Raw genomic sequence first — 15,517 nt, forward strand, 5'->3', positions numbered from 1 at the left:
TTTTTTTTTTTTTTTTTTTTTTTCCCAGAAAGATGGGTTCCAATGCTTGATTGTTTTTTCCAGATTAATTTCAGAGAAGTCAATGCCTCAGCTATTTTCTTGACAAAATGGAGGTAGATGAGGGTAAAGCCTTGCTTCTTACCCAGTATCAATACTTAAGTTAATATTCCTGGCATTTCCTCTGCTGACTGATAGCATTGATTCACAGTTTCTAGGGTCGCTGAATTTGAAAGTTCATTTACTAATGATTACATAGGAGAGTCAATAAATTAGTAAAGGTAATTTTATCTTCCCCTGTGGGAAAAATATTTCACAATCTCTTACAAAGTCACTAGCTACCATGCCTCAGAAGAAAAAGGCCTTCACATGATAAAACAAACAAACAAACAAACAACAACAACAACAAAACAAGGTGGTGGGGGAGGAATTCAAGAGTTCCTGGATTTAAAACTATGTATGTTTCTGTAGTGTACAAGCAAACTAATTTTAATTTTTACCTTTCTTTTGTTAATATTAAGCCTGTTTAATTAGAGGAAGACTTATAGCTCATCTAATTCAGCCTACTCCTCAATGCCCAAATACCTTCTGATCTTCCCTGCTGCTATTTGACCCCAGCCCCTCCTGCCCCACTACTCTCCATCCACTCCATTGTGGTTCTGTGGTCACATGTTTCAAGTGAAACAGGTTTCCTTACTAGAGGATTTTTCGGAGCCTTCAATATGCCCCTGTATCATGTGGATTTGGGGGAGTGGAATGTAGTGTGCAGTGTATTCCAAAGTCTTTTGACTGTGGAAATTTTGTTTCTTGGAACATGTCGCAGGATGAGACTTTCCAGAACACATTTTCTAAAGTCTTTAACTAAAACATTGAAAGGGTCTTTGTTTAAGGAACTTAAGCTGCCCCACTCTCACCCTCAGCACCACCCATAAACACATACCATGGGTACAGGGTGGTTTCAGAAACATGAAATGAAATTAAACCTGGCTCTATACCTCATCCCTAGGGTACCTGATTTCTTGTCTTCTTCCCATATGTAAATTCTGAACACGAATGTTGTGCATTAAACTCAATTTAGCAAGGGTGTTTGGAAAATTAAATAAGGGAATTATAGTTGCCTTATTTTGCCCATCAAAGTCAGATGTGTTCAGAGAAATGAGTGGACCACCTTGGAGTCAAATACCTCTCCTAGGAAAGGAGAGATCAGGGTTTTCATTCTTGCCTATCAACATCTCTTAAACTGCATGGCACACATCTTAATCAATCAAGAAGGTGGGCCCAGCATACTCAACTGAACGAAGGCAGGAGGATGAGGGCATCACTCACCACTTCCTCCTCACTACAAGAATTGTTTTCCACCAGTCTTTGGAGGAGTCCTTGCCTATCTGGAGCCCCTCATACTTCAAATGCAGAGGACCTTACAGTGGAAATATCTCTGGAGGAAAACAATTTAGTGACTCTAATCACCACCAGTTGGACATGATGATACTTTCTTAAGAGTAAATACTGATTGTGGAGCACAAGACATCAAGAGGCAACTTGGAAATATAGGTTCCATGAATAGGAAAATAAATCTTAAAAAAGTACCTGAGATCACTAAAGACAAACCTCGCCACCTTGCCACTTCTGCTGTGTAGACGGGTATATATCAGAGTGCTTCAAACATTATGAAGGGATTATAAAGCATCTGTGATAAAACAGTATGTTAATGGCCTATTAGAAAGGACACCATGTCCCACAAGTTCTTTTATGTAGACAAGTGAATTATTCCATCACTTAGCTCTCCCAGATTTGTTCCCTGAATCTTATAATGGAATTAATGGAACTTATCTAAGTAATCATTGGAAGGATCAAGTAAGTTAAACTGCTCTGGGAACTGGAAGGCCTTCTATAAACATTAATGATTATTATTCACTTACTGTGACTCATATCTTCATTTGAAAAAACACTTATTGAAAACTTATACCATGATAAGAAACTCTAAATGATGTTCAGATTACATAAGGCAAGTTGTGGTGGCTCACGTCTGTAATTCCAGCACTCTGGGAGGCCGAGGCTGGTGGATCACTTGAGGTCAGAAGTTCAAGACCAGTCTGGCAAATATGGCGAAACTCCATCTCTACTAAAACTACAAAAATTAACTGGGCACCTGTAATCCCAGCTATAGGGAAGGGTGAGGCAGGAGAATCGCTTGAACCTGAAGACGTGCTTATCTGATGCTGTTTTGTGAGTTGGGTAACACGGGGAATGGGGATGGGTGGCTCAGGAGACTTGGGTCATAAACCTAGTTTTTCCACTAACTGTGAGACCTTGAACAGGATATTTTTACTTTTTTTCCTGTAATCACCTGCAAAATGAAGATAACTGAAACAGATTATAATTGAAACATAAGGTTCCTTTTAGTATTGATCTTTTATGGAATTGAGAGCTGTGAGTTCATCTTGGATGATAGGTGGAGGTGAGTAGATATTCCATTCTACCACTCTTTAATTATGTAACTTTGGGACAGTTACTTCTTAGTTTCTTCATCTGGAAAATTAGTGCATTAATTATACTACTTTAAGAGAAGTGATGAAGATTAAATGAAATAATACATTTAGGACTCTGCCCAGAACAGAGTGTTACATACATGTTAATTATTATTGTTTTAACTATTATTATCACTACTTTTATATCAGGATAATAAATTCTCAGATCTGAATTTTTAGGAGTTTCTAATTTTATCTCACTATCCTATTACTACTTTTAATAGTTTCTCCTTCTGAAAGTGATTTTGGTTGAAATTTTACATGTATTTTTAATTGGGAGCTGGTATTATTAAATGTCAGCCTTTGGATCTTGGAGGAAGAGGCAGGACATTAGAAGAGAGTGGAGGGAAGTTCTGGTGACATCAAATGTGTCTTTTTCTTCTTTCGTTACCTGCACAACACCTCCCAGGACGGATGCAGCCACAGCCATAGAGGTACACATCACACCAAATAAGAGACCTGAAAGAAAGAAAGACAAATTACAACCGTAATTTCCTGAGGGATTCTTGACTTCAAGGGATGACTTGAGCCCGCACTCAAAACTGTCTCTGATGCAAGCCCTTTGCAAAGGGATCTCAGTGAGGACCGTCCTCCACATTCAGCCATCATCAGCCCCAAGAGAGGCATTTAGGAAGTCTCTCTACCAAGGGAAAGTTTCAATGACCTGCTTCCTCAGGTCAGGCGGAATGAACTGGTATCCAGCCTCAAGGGTTATCCTAAGCTTCTAGAAGAAATCTGTTATGTGGAAATCACATGAAAATGTGAGAAAGGTCCAGACTAAATCTAGACAAAATTAGTGGAAATTAATTCCAGGGCAACCACCCTCCAGCAAGGAGCTGAAAAAGAAGCTACTAATTCCAGGAGTCCAGTAGCTTTTCATCTTAACAATAGCTAAATAATGTCTACACATTCTATCTAACAGATTTTGCACATCTGGAAAGTTTTCAGATTTTCCCTTTGGCGCTTTATTTGTATTATCCTTATAGTCCTTAGTTATGCTACATAATGATTTATTTGTTTCTATATCACCATAAGGGCCTTCAGAGTAAGGTGCTCTTCTGGTATCATACAAGCTCACTAATAAATCAGCATGTATGTTTTAGTAAATGTGTAAAAATAACGTCTTTTCNACAGGGTTGAGCCACCGCGCCCGGCCTCTAAACCATCTTTTAAAAGCCATTTTTTATACATCTTTGTTTAAAATCATCTCAAGAGTACACTGAATTCCAATAATAACACATAAACTAAATAATACAGAGAAAGGCAAAAAGTAGCAAGTAGACAGAGACAGAGACACAGTGACAGAAATGGAAAGAAAACTATTGTGTTGATTCTTTTTGAACATTCTCTGTCAGCTATATATCCAGCCCAGTTCCCAACATGACTATTAATTCAATCTTATTGAATACCAACCATAGATTTGACACTGCACCAGATGCCAGTGCTATAAAGTTAGAATGTGATTCCTGTCTCTAACAACTTTCACTGTAGAAAGTAACTACTTGTAAATTAATCCAACAAGTATATGCATATACCCAAGAACAATGCCTGGTACACAGCAAGTACTATGTATTTATCATTTTTATTTTATTTCAGATTCAGTACATGATATTTCCTATCGGAAACTTACTCTTAAAATGAAATCAGGCTAGCAACTTTTGAGGCTCTCTTTTCCAGCTTTTCAAATACTGAATTATCATGAACAATGTGCATGTTAAAATAATTTGGGGGAAGTATGCAGAAGTCCACAATTTACTTTTAAATGTACCAAAAATATGATGGATTAATGGATGGATAGACAACTGGATGGATATGCTAAAAGCAAGCTTAGCTTTTATATTAATGGGAAATCTAGGCAATGTATACACGATAATTCACAATAAAATTTTTAAACTTGGCCAAATAATTTAATTTTTATAATAAAATATAAGGAACATAACACAATAGCATAATTAAAATCATTATTGTTAAGAAGTTTATATAGGGAGAATTCAAAGTAACACAGAGAAAAACTTGAATTCTTCAAGTATACAGAAGAAAAGGACAAAGTTATGAAAATAAGAGAAAAAGTGAAAGATATGGAAAACAACCTAAATTAGAAAACCAATTAAGCATAAAGGGATGGTAAAACTATTCATACTTGCAAGCAACAACCACACTTTCAATAAAATCAATTTGCATGTTAAGAATCAACGAGAGTTGAGTCAATGGTCAGATATATCATTTTCAAAACAAAAACAAACAAAAATTACAGCTTTCCACATTGATAATAGTTTAGCAGACATTATGTGGAAAGCATCTTACTCATATTATCAAGGAAAGGAGAAGGAGGAGGAGGATGAATAAAAGAAGAAGAAGAAGAGAGAGGAGAAAGAAGAGAAGAGAGCGGGGGGAGGAAGGAAGAGGAGCTGAAAGAGGAAGACGTTAGTATAGTTAATACGTAAAATAAAAAAATACAATACAGTTAAATAGAAAAAAATAAATTCTATTGCTAGGTGGAAGACTGACAAAGATATCAGTTGTTTCCAAATATGTTTTCAGGTTTAATGGAATCCCATGGGATTGAGGAGTGGCAGTGGGGGCTTCAGATAGGTTCCATGGAATAAACATTAAAGTCATTTTGAAAGAATAAACAGTAATGAATAGCCAATTTTTTTGGTAAAATTACAATGGAAACATTTTAATTTTAAACTGTAAGAAAATGAGAAATTGTTTTATCATATATTTAAATAAAATACTACAAAGTTATAATATAAAACAAGATGGTTTAGTCCTGTAATTACAGAAAATAAGTATATACTATGAAACATATTCTTATAGATGAAAAAAATTTATGTTATATATTTTTATTAATGAAAATATGTTTAAAACAGGAATATTGGAAAAATAATGCTGGGGAAGTGAACTATATAAAAAAAAACAATTTAGTGGCTGGATGTGGTGGCTCACACCTGTAATCCTAGCACTTTGGGAGGCCGAGGCCGGTAGATCATCTGAGGTCGGGAGTTCAAGACCAGCCTGACCAACATGGAGAAACCCCATCTCTACTAAAAACACATAAAAGTAACCTGGTGTGGTGACACAAGCCTGTAATCCCAGCTTCTCGGGAGGCTGAGGCAGGAGAATCGCTTGAACCCAGAAGGCGGAGGTTGCGGTGAGCTGAGATCATGCCATTGCACTCCAGCCTGAGCAATGAAAGTGAAACTCCGTCTTAAAAAAAAAAAAAGAAAAACAATTTAATTTATCATCTTAAATAATAAATCAAATAAGTAATTTAGATGTATTAAATATAAAATATAAAAGTTCTTACAATCTAAAAGAAAATATAAACGTAAAGTAAGTTTTTAATGCTAATAAAATGTTATAAGCATAAAGAAATGATAAAATAAAGAAATGTATATGTTGATCAAACAAAATGAAAGTTTTCGTGTACATGCAAAATATGTTTCAAAATAATTAAGCTGGGAGAGCATTGCGTAGCAATAGACAAGGACTTACTTCCTTCTATGTAAAGAGATTTTGCAACAATAAAATTTCTACTGTCTCATCAACAAATACACAGAAAGCATAATAATTTTTTACAAAAATATAAAAAATCAGTTACGTATCTGAAAATAGATGATCTATATTTCAAAGATGTAAATTAAGAGCAAAATGTGATGCCATTTTGTCTACTAACTTGGGCAATTTTAGAAAATACTAATATTAAGCACACAAAAAATGTATCAACACTCAATGCTGCCACATAATTATTTATTCAATCCTGCTAGAACGAGATTTCATAATACATACCAAGAAAAATAGGTATAATTTTATTTAACAATGTACATAAGTTTTCCCAAATTACTTATATTTTCTATTAGTAAATACATAATTTGTTTATACTTTAAAAAGTAAACCTTGTGAAACTGCAATTTCTCTGGTAAGTGCTGAAGTGATTATAAACATAATATGCAATTGCATGATTAAGCAAGGAGCAATTATTCTTTGAGGGGGTTACTGGGAGTTTGGTAATAAGGAACAATTCTTCAGAAAAGAATTCGGCTTTTCTTTGGCAAGGTGACTGGCCATAGTGAGCACAACATCTTCCCATGTAGAGAGACTAATATGACCATCACACGGTGTAATCAAGACAGATTGATGTGATTAGTCTGCAGGGGCATCCAATCTTTTGGCCTCCCTGGGCCACATTGAAAGAAGAAGTTGCCTTGGAGTACATAGAAAATACACAAACACTAATGATAGCCGATAAGATTTTAAAAAATACAAAAATATCCAGAATGTTTTAAGAAAGTTTACACATTTGTGTTGGGCTGCATTAAAAGCCATTCTGGGCCGCATGTGGCCCACAGGCCGTGAGTTGGATAAGCCTAGTTTAGAGTGTGGGGTAAGTATAGAAGAGTATCTGAAAATAAAGTCAGTTAAGGTAAACTAGCTAGTCATTCTTTCCTGATACCCTGCCGGATCTTTGGAAGTGTAAGAATCTATATGTGGGATTCTTCACATGTCTCACTGTGCATTTGTGTTTATAAGTGTGTCCTGAATAGCACGTGCAGGATTTTGACATGTACCACACGTACATTTCATGATATGGAATAGAAGGTCCACCAGCTGTACCTACATAAGCCTTTACTGATCCAGGTGCTCAGCTTGTCCGAGAGATGGGGAAAACAGCTCTTGACAAAATCCTCAAAGGTCACTGTTGCCAAGGCATTGATGCTGGCAGCCACGGTGCTATAAGGAAAGAAAAGTGAGAACATGGTCTAAGCTACATAAGGCAGAACTATCAGCCTGCCCTCTTGTCCAGGGCAGAAAGATAAGGCAAGGCTCTAGGAAAAACAGATGCAGACAGGTCTCTATCTTCTGAGACTCCATGAGAACTATATGGCCTCTTTACTCATCTTTGAAATCTTTTTCCATGCTATTGTGCTTAAATTTTTTCCATGAACTACAGTGAAGAAGCTAGGCTTTCATAATCTAACACCCACTAATCCCTCTTAACAAGAGGTTAAATGAACTAGCAGACAGCACCAGAGGAAATATGTGTGTGTGTATCTATGTGTGTGTTCAGGTTGGAGTGGAAGCAGAAAGTAGTGACTACCCTATCCCAGGAATCAGTACAGCCTGCCACTCATTATTAATTATTCACTCATTTATTTATACATCGTTTTATTCATTCTGGGTATCAAGCATACAATGGTGAACCAGAAAGACATAGATCTTGCACTCTAAGTGGTACACAAACTATTGACAATTATTTACCTGCTTACAGTTGTGAAATTGTTGTGAAGGAAAATAGCAAGGTGCTGTAAGAGCATACAGAGACCTAAATTGATATGTAGTTTGGAAAATTTTCCTTAGGAAGTGACAGATAGGCACTGGGAAGATCCACGCAAAATGGGAAAAAGATGTTGTAGGAAAAAGGAAAACTTACATATAAATGTCTCAACATAAAAAGGAGCTGTTACATTCAACAACCGAAATCTACCAGCGTTGCTAGAATGATATTATAACAGTAAAAGAGAAAGTGGCAAGAGATAAGACTGGGAAGTGTCCATAAATCGAAACTGCATAAAACCTCTGATATTCCCTCTCTCACTTTCCAATCAGAGCTCAATCTTATTTGACCTAAAACTTGCTTAGGTGACACAGCACCTGAACGTTGGGGTTTTCTTTGCAGAATGACATGAGACCTTCTTTAATTCGTCATACAGACCTGGAATATTTTAGCGAGTGTAATAGATAAAATATTCAACTCAAGTGATGCAAAATCACAACTATGAAAAAAAAAATTATGGAAAAGAAACAGGCCAATGAACAAAAGATGTCTAGGAATTTGTAAGTTTTCCATTTATATTCATTAAAAATTATTCTGTTATCCTCCAGTGCTCACTTGAACACAAAATATAGCTATGACTTGTCTAAGTAATACATACAGAGGAAGTAAAAACTGTCCAAGACCCATATCTGAAAACTAAGTGCTTTGGGGGTACTATTCTTATTTTTCTAAGAATTAAAACATGATATGTGATCCCTGCCAGACTCCTCTTCTATCTGGAGCTCCATAAAAGTTAAATAAGGAAAGAAGATGATTAAATAAAAGGACTTTTTATGCTCCCAAAATCTTTGTCTTAATATACATCTTGTGAAAGTTTCTAACATCAAGATTAATCTTTGAATCCTTTGGGTGGGAGGAGCAGAAAGTTGAATTTGGCCCAGCAGGGTAAGGTTTGTAGAACCTTTGCAGGGTTGCATTGGCAGTCAGGTGTATCCATATGTCAATTTTCAGATTCTAAAGCTGCTACAAGATAGTGGAAATATTTTTTCCTCTATGTCTCAACCACTATCTCCCCATTCTATCCCCACTCCTGTCTTTTCCTTTCTCTGTCCCCACAGTCTCCTTGTGGTTGTGGCAGCAGTAATCTCTCTGTACCATATGTTGTCCAGTGTGTTTCTTCCTTGAAAATTTGATACTTAGAATAAAGGAATCAACATTCTTTTATGGGGGATTTATTCTGTTAACAGCCATATTTCTCCAGGCTGGAAAGAGTAAGCCTTAGAGTAAGAGGGCAAAAAATAAAGCATGTAGAGAGAGACAAAAAGACAGAGTGTGACCCTTACTGGTGTTTGAGTCTCTGGTGCTCATTATCTCTGTCCTTAGTGTCCTTGAGATCCTAGGACCAACACCATAGGACACTGTCTCTGTGTGCTATTGATGCAAAATTCTAAAAACAGTATTAGTAAAGACAAGTCAGCAGTACACTAAATTAAAATCCTAAGGTAAAGTCATTATGTAAATTCAAGGATATTGCTATTTTGGAAATCTGTCAACATATTAACATGCTAAAAGTTTTGAAAGAGCAAAATTATATATCCATTTCAAAAATGCTAAAATTTTACCAAAATATACCACTGACATAAACATCTTTCTAAAATTAGCATAAATATATGCATTTTATTCTTTTACTTTTAAATAATTTATGCAAATATTCTCAAATATAAATAATACCTTTCAAACCAAAAGTCAATACCTTATTAAATTGTAAAATCAAAGAAATATTCCCTTTAGAGTACATAATAAAACGAGGATTTCTGTTATTACCTTAATTATTTATTATTGTTCTCAAAGCACAATTACATAAGAAAATAAACATAGAAGTATGCCTATTAAAAAGAAAGAAAAAAAGTCAAGAGTATTTGCAGATACTTGATTACAATCAAACCCCAAAGAATCAACTAAGAATATTTTTTAAAAACCCCTAGGTATCAGGAAAGTTCTGTAAAATAAAATTAATTAGGGTATCAGCCTAATAGATAAATTATATTTTAAAGCACAGTCATCAAAATTATTGGTGTTGGCATAGCTAAAGACCAATACATGAAAAGAATGTAAAAGATAATTAAGAAAAGGTATAAAATACAAAGAAGAATATAGAATGTAATAAAAGTAATATTTCAAGTCAGTGGTGAAAAATGGCCTATTTATTAAAGACAAATGGGACAACTTGGTTACTAGTTTACAAAGAAAATAAAGCAGGAACTTCACTTAATTTCTTATATCACATGTATAGTCTAGACAATTTAGTAATGTTAATATTGAATAAAACCATAAGTATACTAGAATGGTATCTAGTTGATTATTTACAATCATAGAATGGACAAACCTTTCTGAGAATGATGTTAACCCTGAAATCAGAATATAAAACATTAATATAAATTAAAATCTTTATGTGCTCAAAAATGTCATTAATAAAGCAAATAAATAATGAACAAATGAGAAAAGCAGTCAATTGGCTACTTTTCTTATATATAGGTCAATTGGCTACTTTTCTTATATATAAAGAGGAAAGCTCAAATCTTCCTGACAGAGAAGACCAAGTCTTCAATTTGTATATCACTCACTCCCTTGGTTTCAAACCTTCTAATGATTTCCTATTTCACTTGAAATGCAAACTCTACCATTTCATGAAGGCTCATCATGATTTGATTCTTGCTCACCTCTTCTAACTCATCCCCACCTGCCAGTGTTTCCTCTGTTCTTCAAACACTCCATACAGTTTGTCTCCCCAGGGCTTTAGTATTTGCTTTTCCCCCTGCCTGTAAATGTTCCTGCTTGTGTTCTTCACATAGCTGGCTTTTTTGCATCCTTTAGATTTCAATACAAGTATCACATATTCAGAAAGGAGTTCCTTAAAGAGCCTAACAAAATTAGGTCCCTCAGACCTCATCTCTCTTGAGGATACACGCTGTTATTTCCTTTATACTGTTTGCTATTTTCAGACACAATCTTATTTATCTTTTTTACTCACATGGCCATCTGCCACATCTGTTAGAAAGCGAACTCTATATTAGCAAGGACAGTGCTTATGTCAGTCTTGTTCTCTGCAATATCCCTGATGTCACCAACTGTGTCTGGCATAATATAAGTCTTCTAAAATATTTGCCATAATAAAATACATGAATGATTTTGTATTTAGAATAATGCCCTTATTTGAGGAATGGAAGTTATTAGCTGTCTGAGTGTGTTATTAAAGATGAGATGAATGGAATGCAAAGAATAGATGTGCAGAATATATAGCCATGCATTGCTTAATGGCAAGGCTATGCTCTGAGAAAATGCATTGTTTGGTGATTTCATCATTGTGCAAACATCATAATGTGCTTACATAAGCCTAGATGGCATTGTCTGCTATACACCTAGGGTATACGGTATAGCCTACTGCTCCCAGGTTGCAAACCTGTACAGAATGTTACTGTCCTGAATACTATAGGCAATTGTAATACAATCGCAAAGCATTTGTGTACTTAAACATAGAAAAGGTATGATAAAATGCGGTATTAAAATATAGGGCCATCATCATATATGCAGTCCATCGTTGACTGAAACATCATGTGGTACATGACTATACATATTGCAGCCAAATGAATAAGAAGAGCCAGCAGAGTGAGCTGCTTTATGTAAAGGTGATGTGAAAGTGTGGGGTCAATTAGCATCAGACAAGGTAGGATAGCGAGAATAAAAGTCTTGAGTAGGGACAGATCAAGGCTTACATCCAGCCCCTGCAGTTGACTAACTCACCATAGGTAATTTTTCTATCTGGCTAAATCTCATTTTCCTTATCTGTATACTGATGATGAGTGAGGTTCTAGCCTCATATGTTGTATGCCAACTAACAAGCAAATACAAATAACACATTCAGAAGGTCAGTTTACACACAGTGGGTGCTTGCTGAATACTGTCGATCACTACACCATCATCCTTGTCATCCTTTCCATCATCATCATCAGATTATTGTTGATATACGAACCTCAGAGTTCCACTGAAGGCACAAGCCACAAAAAGTCCTGGCAGTCCTGGCATTGTGGCAAATATCTCCATGACAAAGTACGGCATCAGCTGAAGAGGAGGCAAAAAATAAAAACATACAATGAAGAAAGAAAGAAAAGAAAAGAGAGAAAAAATAGGATTAGCGGTCTTCTCATTAGTGTTTGAAATGTGGGAAAATAGCTTTTGAGCAAAAGGAGGTAGGAAGTTTATTTTCCTTGTTTTCAATATATGCCATTTTCTTTCCTGTTTATCCTGAATGTTAGCAACTAAGCCCTAAAATCAAACCCATAAAAGAAGTCTTCAGGGAATCTAGATATGATGTTCTACTCTACCTCCAGGTTTGTGGCAGAGGAGCCCCTCTTTGACAGAGCAGGACAGTTAAATACATATAGAGAGGGAAGGCAAATGATTGCTTCTCGTCAGCATATTTTCCATAAATAAAGTTTCCAAAACCATGTTTACTGTGCTATACCAGCATGATATTTAAATTATGCTGAGAAGACATGAAAAGAGGCAGGCATTGTGGAAATAAGGGTCATTGTCTTCAATCTGAGGTTCCTTAATCAACTGTGAAACCTGTAGGAAGAGTCCAAAGGCAGAAGCAACATCCAAAGCCATAGTTCAAGCCTGCATTCCACTGTTCCCAAACTTGCTATGCTACCAAGCCTTGTCTTCAGAAACAAGGTGAGGTGCCCTCTTTTTTTTGTTTTTTAGATGGAGTTTCACTCTTGTCGCCTAGGCTGAAGTGCAGTGGCACCATCTCAGCTCACTGCAACCTCTGCCTCCCAGATTCAAGCAATTCTCCTGCCTCAGCCCCTTGAGTAGCTGGGATTACAGGCGCCCGCCACCATGCCCGACTAATTTTTGTACTTTCAGTAGGGACGGGGTTTCGCCATGTTGGCCAGGCTGGTCTCGAACTCCTGACCTCAGGTGATCTGCCTGCCTCAGCCTCCCCAAGTGCTGGGATTACAGATGTGAACCACCGCGCCTGGCCAAGGTGCCCTCTTTTTTACCTTCTCATTCCCCTATATTTGAACCTGGTACATGCAGATATTACCAAAGAGAAGAAAGAAGCCAACTTCTTGGGGTTTGAGAAACAGTGAGCAGTCCAGGCAGAAAAAGAGAAAAGCCAACATTACCCAACAATGACCAGAAGCATTCTCATTCCAGACGTTCCCCACTGTCCTCAAGAAAACCCATACCTGGTCTGGTGCTGAGATGATGCCTGAAGTCCAAGGGTCACAGTCTTTGAAGTGAGAATACATGATTAAGCCAGAGAAGACAGCACACACCAGAATGATCCAGAGACCCAGCAAGTTAAAATACAAGGCACTAGAAAAGAGCACATCGGCCTATTGGTAGCCTGCATACCATATCATGGTGTGGTAAGGTCATTATCAAGTACTCAAGGTAAAGGATTTTGGGCCTTTTTGCTAGTAAAATAAAATTCTATAGCCTTTAAGAATCACTACACTTTATACTTTTGCTATTTTTTTTTTTTTTGCTTGAGAATATTACATTTTAGACTCATTACCAAATTTAAATAAAGTAAGATTTTAAGTGAATTTTCCTTTGAAATCAGGAGTTTTCTGCAAAGTCTTAATATGTGTGGTATGAGATCTATTCTCTTGGATTAAATTTCACATACCGATCACTCATATTATATAACTTCCAGTGATTTTCCCCTACTCAATTCATAAAACTGTCAAAAGGCAACTTATATTTTAACATCTTTTCCAGAGGAATAATGAGGTAATACAGAAATAGGTAAGTGTTGGAAATATTCACTTTGGAGATTAATGCAGATAAAAGTTAGAGTTGGTTTTTTAAAAAGACAACAGAGAGTACGAAAAACTTAGGATCATCATACCCATATTATGTGGTGCAATTCATTTTATTTTAAAAGGCACAGATATGCCTAATTCCAGCCTGGGTGCTTTTGTAGTATCCTACAGTTATGTTGTATTCATTACTGTCCTTTGAAAGTAGAAATTTTACTAATTTCCTCAATTCCAGAGAGGACATGAAAGTAGGCTGGCCTTACCTTGGCCTGAGAGAATAAACAAACTCACTGTGGAGATGGCCACAGGGGCCCAAGAGAGCAACGCTGAACATTGTCTAAGATCTAGTCACTGTTTGAAGGGAATCATATTTAAATGTAAGGACATACATTTATTTCAAAGTCCTCTAAAACCTATACTGTATAGGTGTAGTTGACTTTCAGAAGACCCTTAAATCAAAGTCCACATTTATAAGGCAAATATGCCAGATAATTATCCCACTTAGAGGAGTTTTCACTTCACAGTTTAAAAGAAGTTTTTATCTCAAAGGCTACTTCTTTGAAAGTATTTTGCCAATGCAATGATTTTTATGTGTTTGTTTGTTTTTCTTGCTGGGCTTTGGGAATACAATTGCTACATAAAATCAGCAATACCGATAATTGCTTTAGTTGTACTCTGGCTGTCTCCAACCTTCTTTAGGCCAACTCTATTCAAGCCTTTGCTCTGGCCATCTAGAGAGGCTTTCCTGTTCATCCTTGTTTGCAACATTCACTTCCTGCTCTCTTGTCAGTTTCTACTCCTTATAATCAATTATGTCACTATAGTATTTATGATCTGAAGTTCTATATTTATTCATGTATTATTGTTTTGTGTTCCCAGAGCATTGAACAGTTCCAGCATATAGCAAATATAAAATTATTTTTTTGGTAAGAAATGATGAAATGATTGAAGAAATTAATGGTAGAAATTCATGACTACATAATTACATTTTTTACACTGTTTCTTTTTAAAATACACCATTGGACCTGTAGTTAAAAGTCTTTAAACCCTTAACAACTATGTGACTTTAGATAAGTCACATAACACTCTGAGTCAGTTATATCATCTGTAAAAAGAATGTAATGTAACTGCCTTACTTTTTATTATAGGATTATGAGGATTTAATGAGTTACACTCTGTAAAAATATGTGGAAGTTATATAGCCATACAGAGGACAGTCATATATTATCCAAAACAATCTTACAAGTTTATCAGTCAACTATGCAAAATGAGAAACCAGTGGCAATAGAACATTAAAGTCATTGTATTTTTAATTTGTTTATCATTTTAAATGGATGTTGGTTCTATAAAGGGTTAATTCTTCTGTTTGTAAAATAGGCTTTTTCATTGATCCATTCAAAAAGTATTTACTGGGCAACTGTCTGTACCAGGCCCTGTTCTAGGTACTGTGGCTATAGCAAGAAGCAATGCAAAACCCAACCTCGTGGAGATTACATTTTGGGATTAGAAGCAGGTAATGAACACTGAAAATAAATAAATACATACATAAATAAGATAAGATAATTTTAGATCTGATAGAGATAAGGGGAAAATAAACTAAGGAAATGGAAATGGAAAAGCAACTGTGTGTAGATGTGCTCATCGTAAGTGGGAGATGGGACGTGATACCCCGCATCAACTCCTACCCTCACAGCACCATTTGCTACCAGCAGACCTGAAAGATAAACAAGGGTTTAGAAACACGAACAGTTAACTTCCAGGAAGCACATGTAACTGTCTTGGTAAGTGATACTATTTCTAGGTGCAAGGAAGATTTGGCTTTAGATTAAGTTGTCTTTGGTGAATAATCACATTTCTGGTCATGAAACCAAATGCATGTATAT

At 35.9% G+C, this 15,517-nt stretch overlaps 1 protein-coding gene across 3 annotated transcripts in view; it reads right to left on the reverse strand.

The window, feature by feature from the left end:
* Positions 1-15,517, reverse strand: part of SLC5A12 (solute carrier family 5 member 12) — a 96,872-nt gene that overhangs the window by 13,892 nt on the left and 67,463 nt on the right. For all 3 annotated transcript variants that reach the window (XM_017863848.1, XM_017863849.1, XM_017863847.1), the window contains 4 exons: positions 13,056-13,185; positions 11,834-11,922; positions 7,147-7,259; positions 2,917-2,984 (listed from right to left, as the gene is read on the reverse strand). In XM_017863848.1, coding sequence (XP_017719337.1) covers positions 2,917-2,984; positions 7,147-7,259; positions 11,834-11,922; positions 13,056-13,185 — 400 coding nt within the window. The remainder of the gene's footprint in view (positions 1-2,916; positions 2,985-7,146; positions 7,260-11,833; positions 11,923-13,055; positions 13,186-15,517) is intronic.

This window comes from Rhinopithecus bieti, unplaced genomic scaffold (genome assembly GCF_001698545.2).
Source record: "Rhinopithecus bieti isolate Rb0 unplaced genomic scaffold, ASM169854v2 scaffold_68778, whole genome shotgun sequence".
In the NCBI taxonomy this organism is placed as follows: domain Eukaryota; kingdom Metazoa; phylum Chordata; class Mammalia; order Primates; family Cercopithecidae; genus Rhinopithecus; species Rhinopithecus bieti.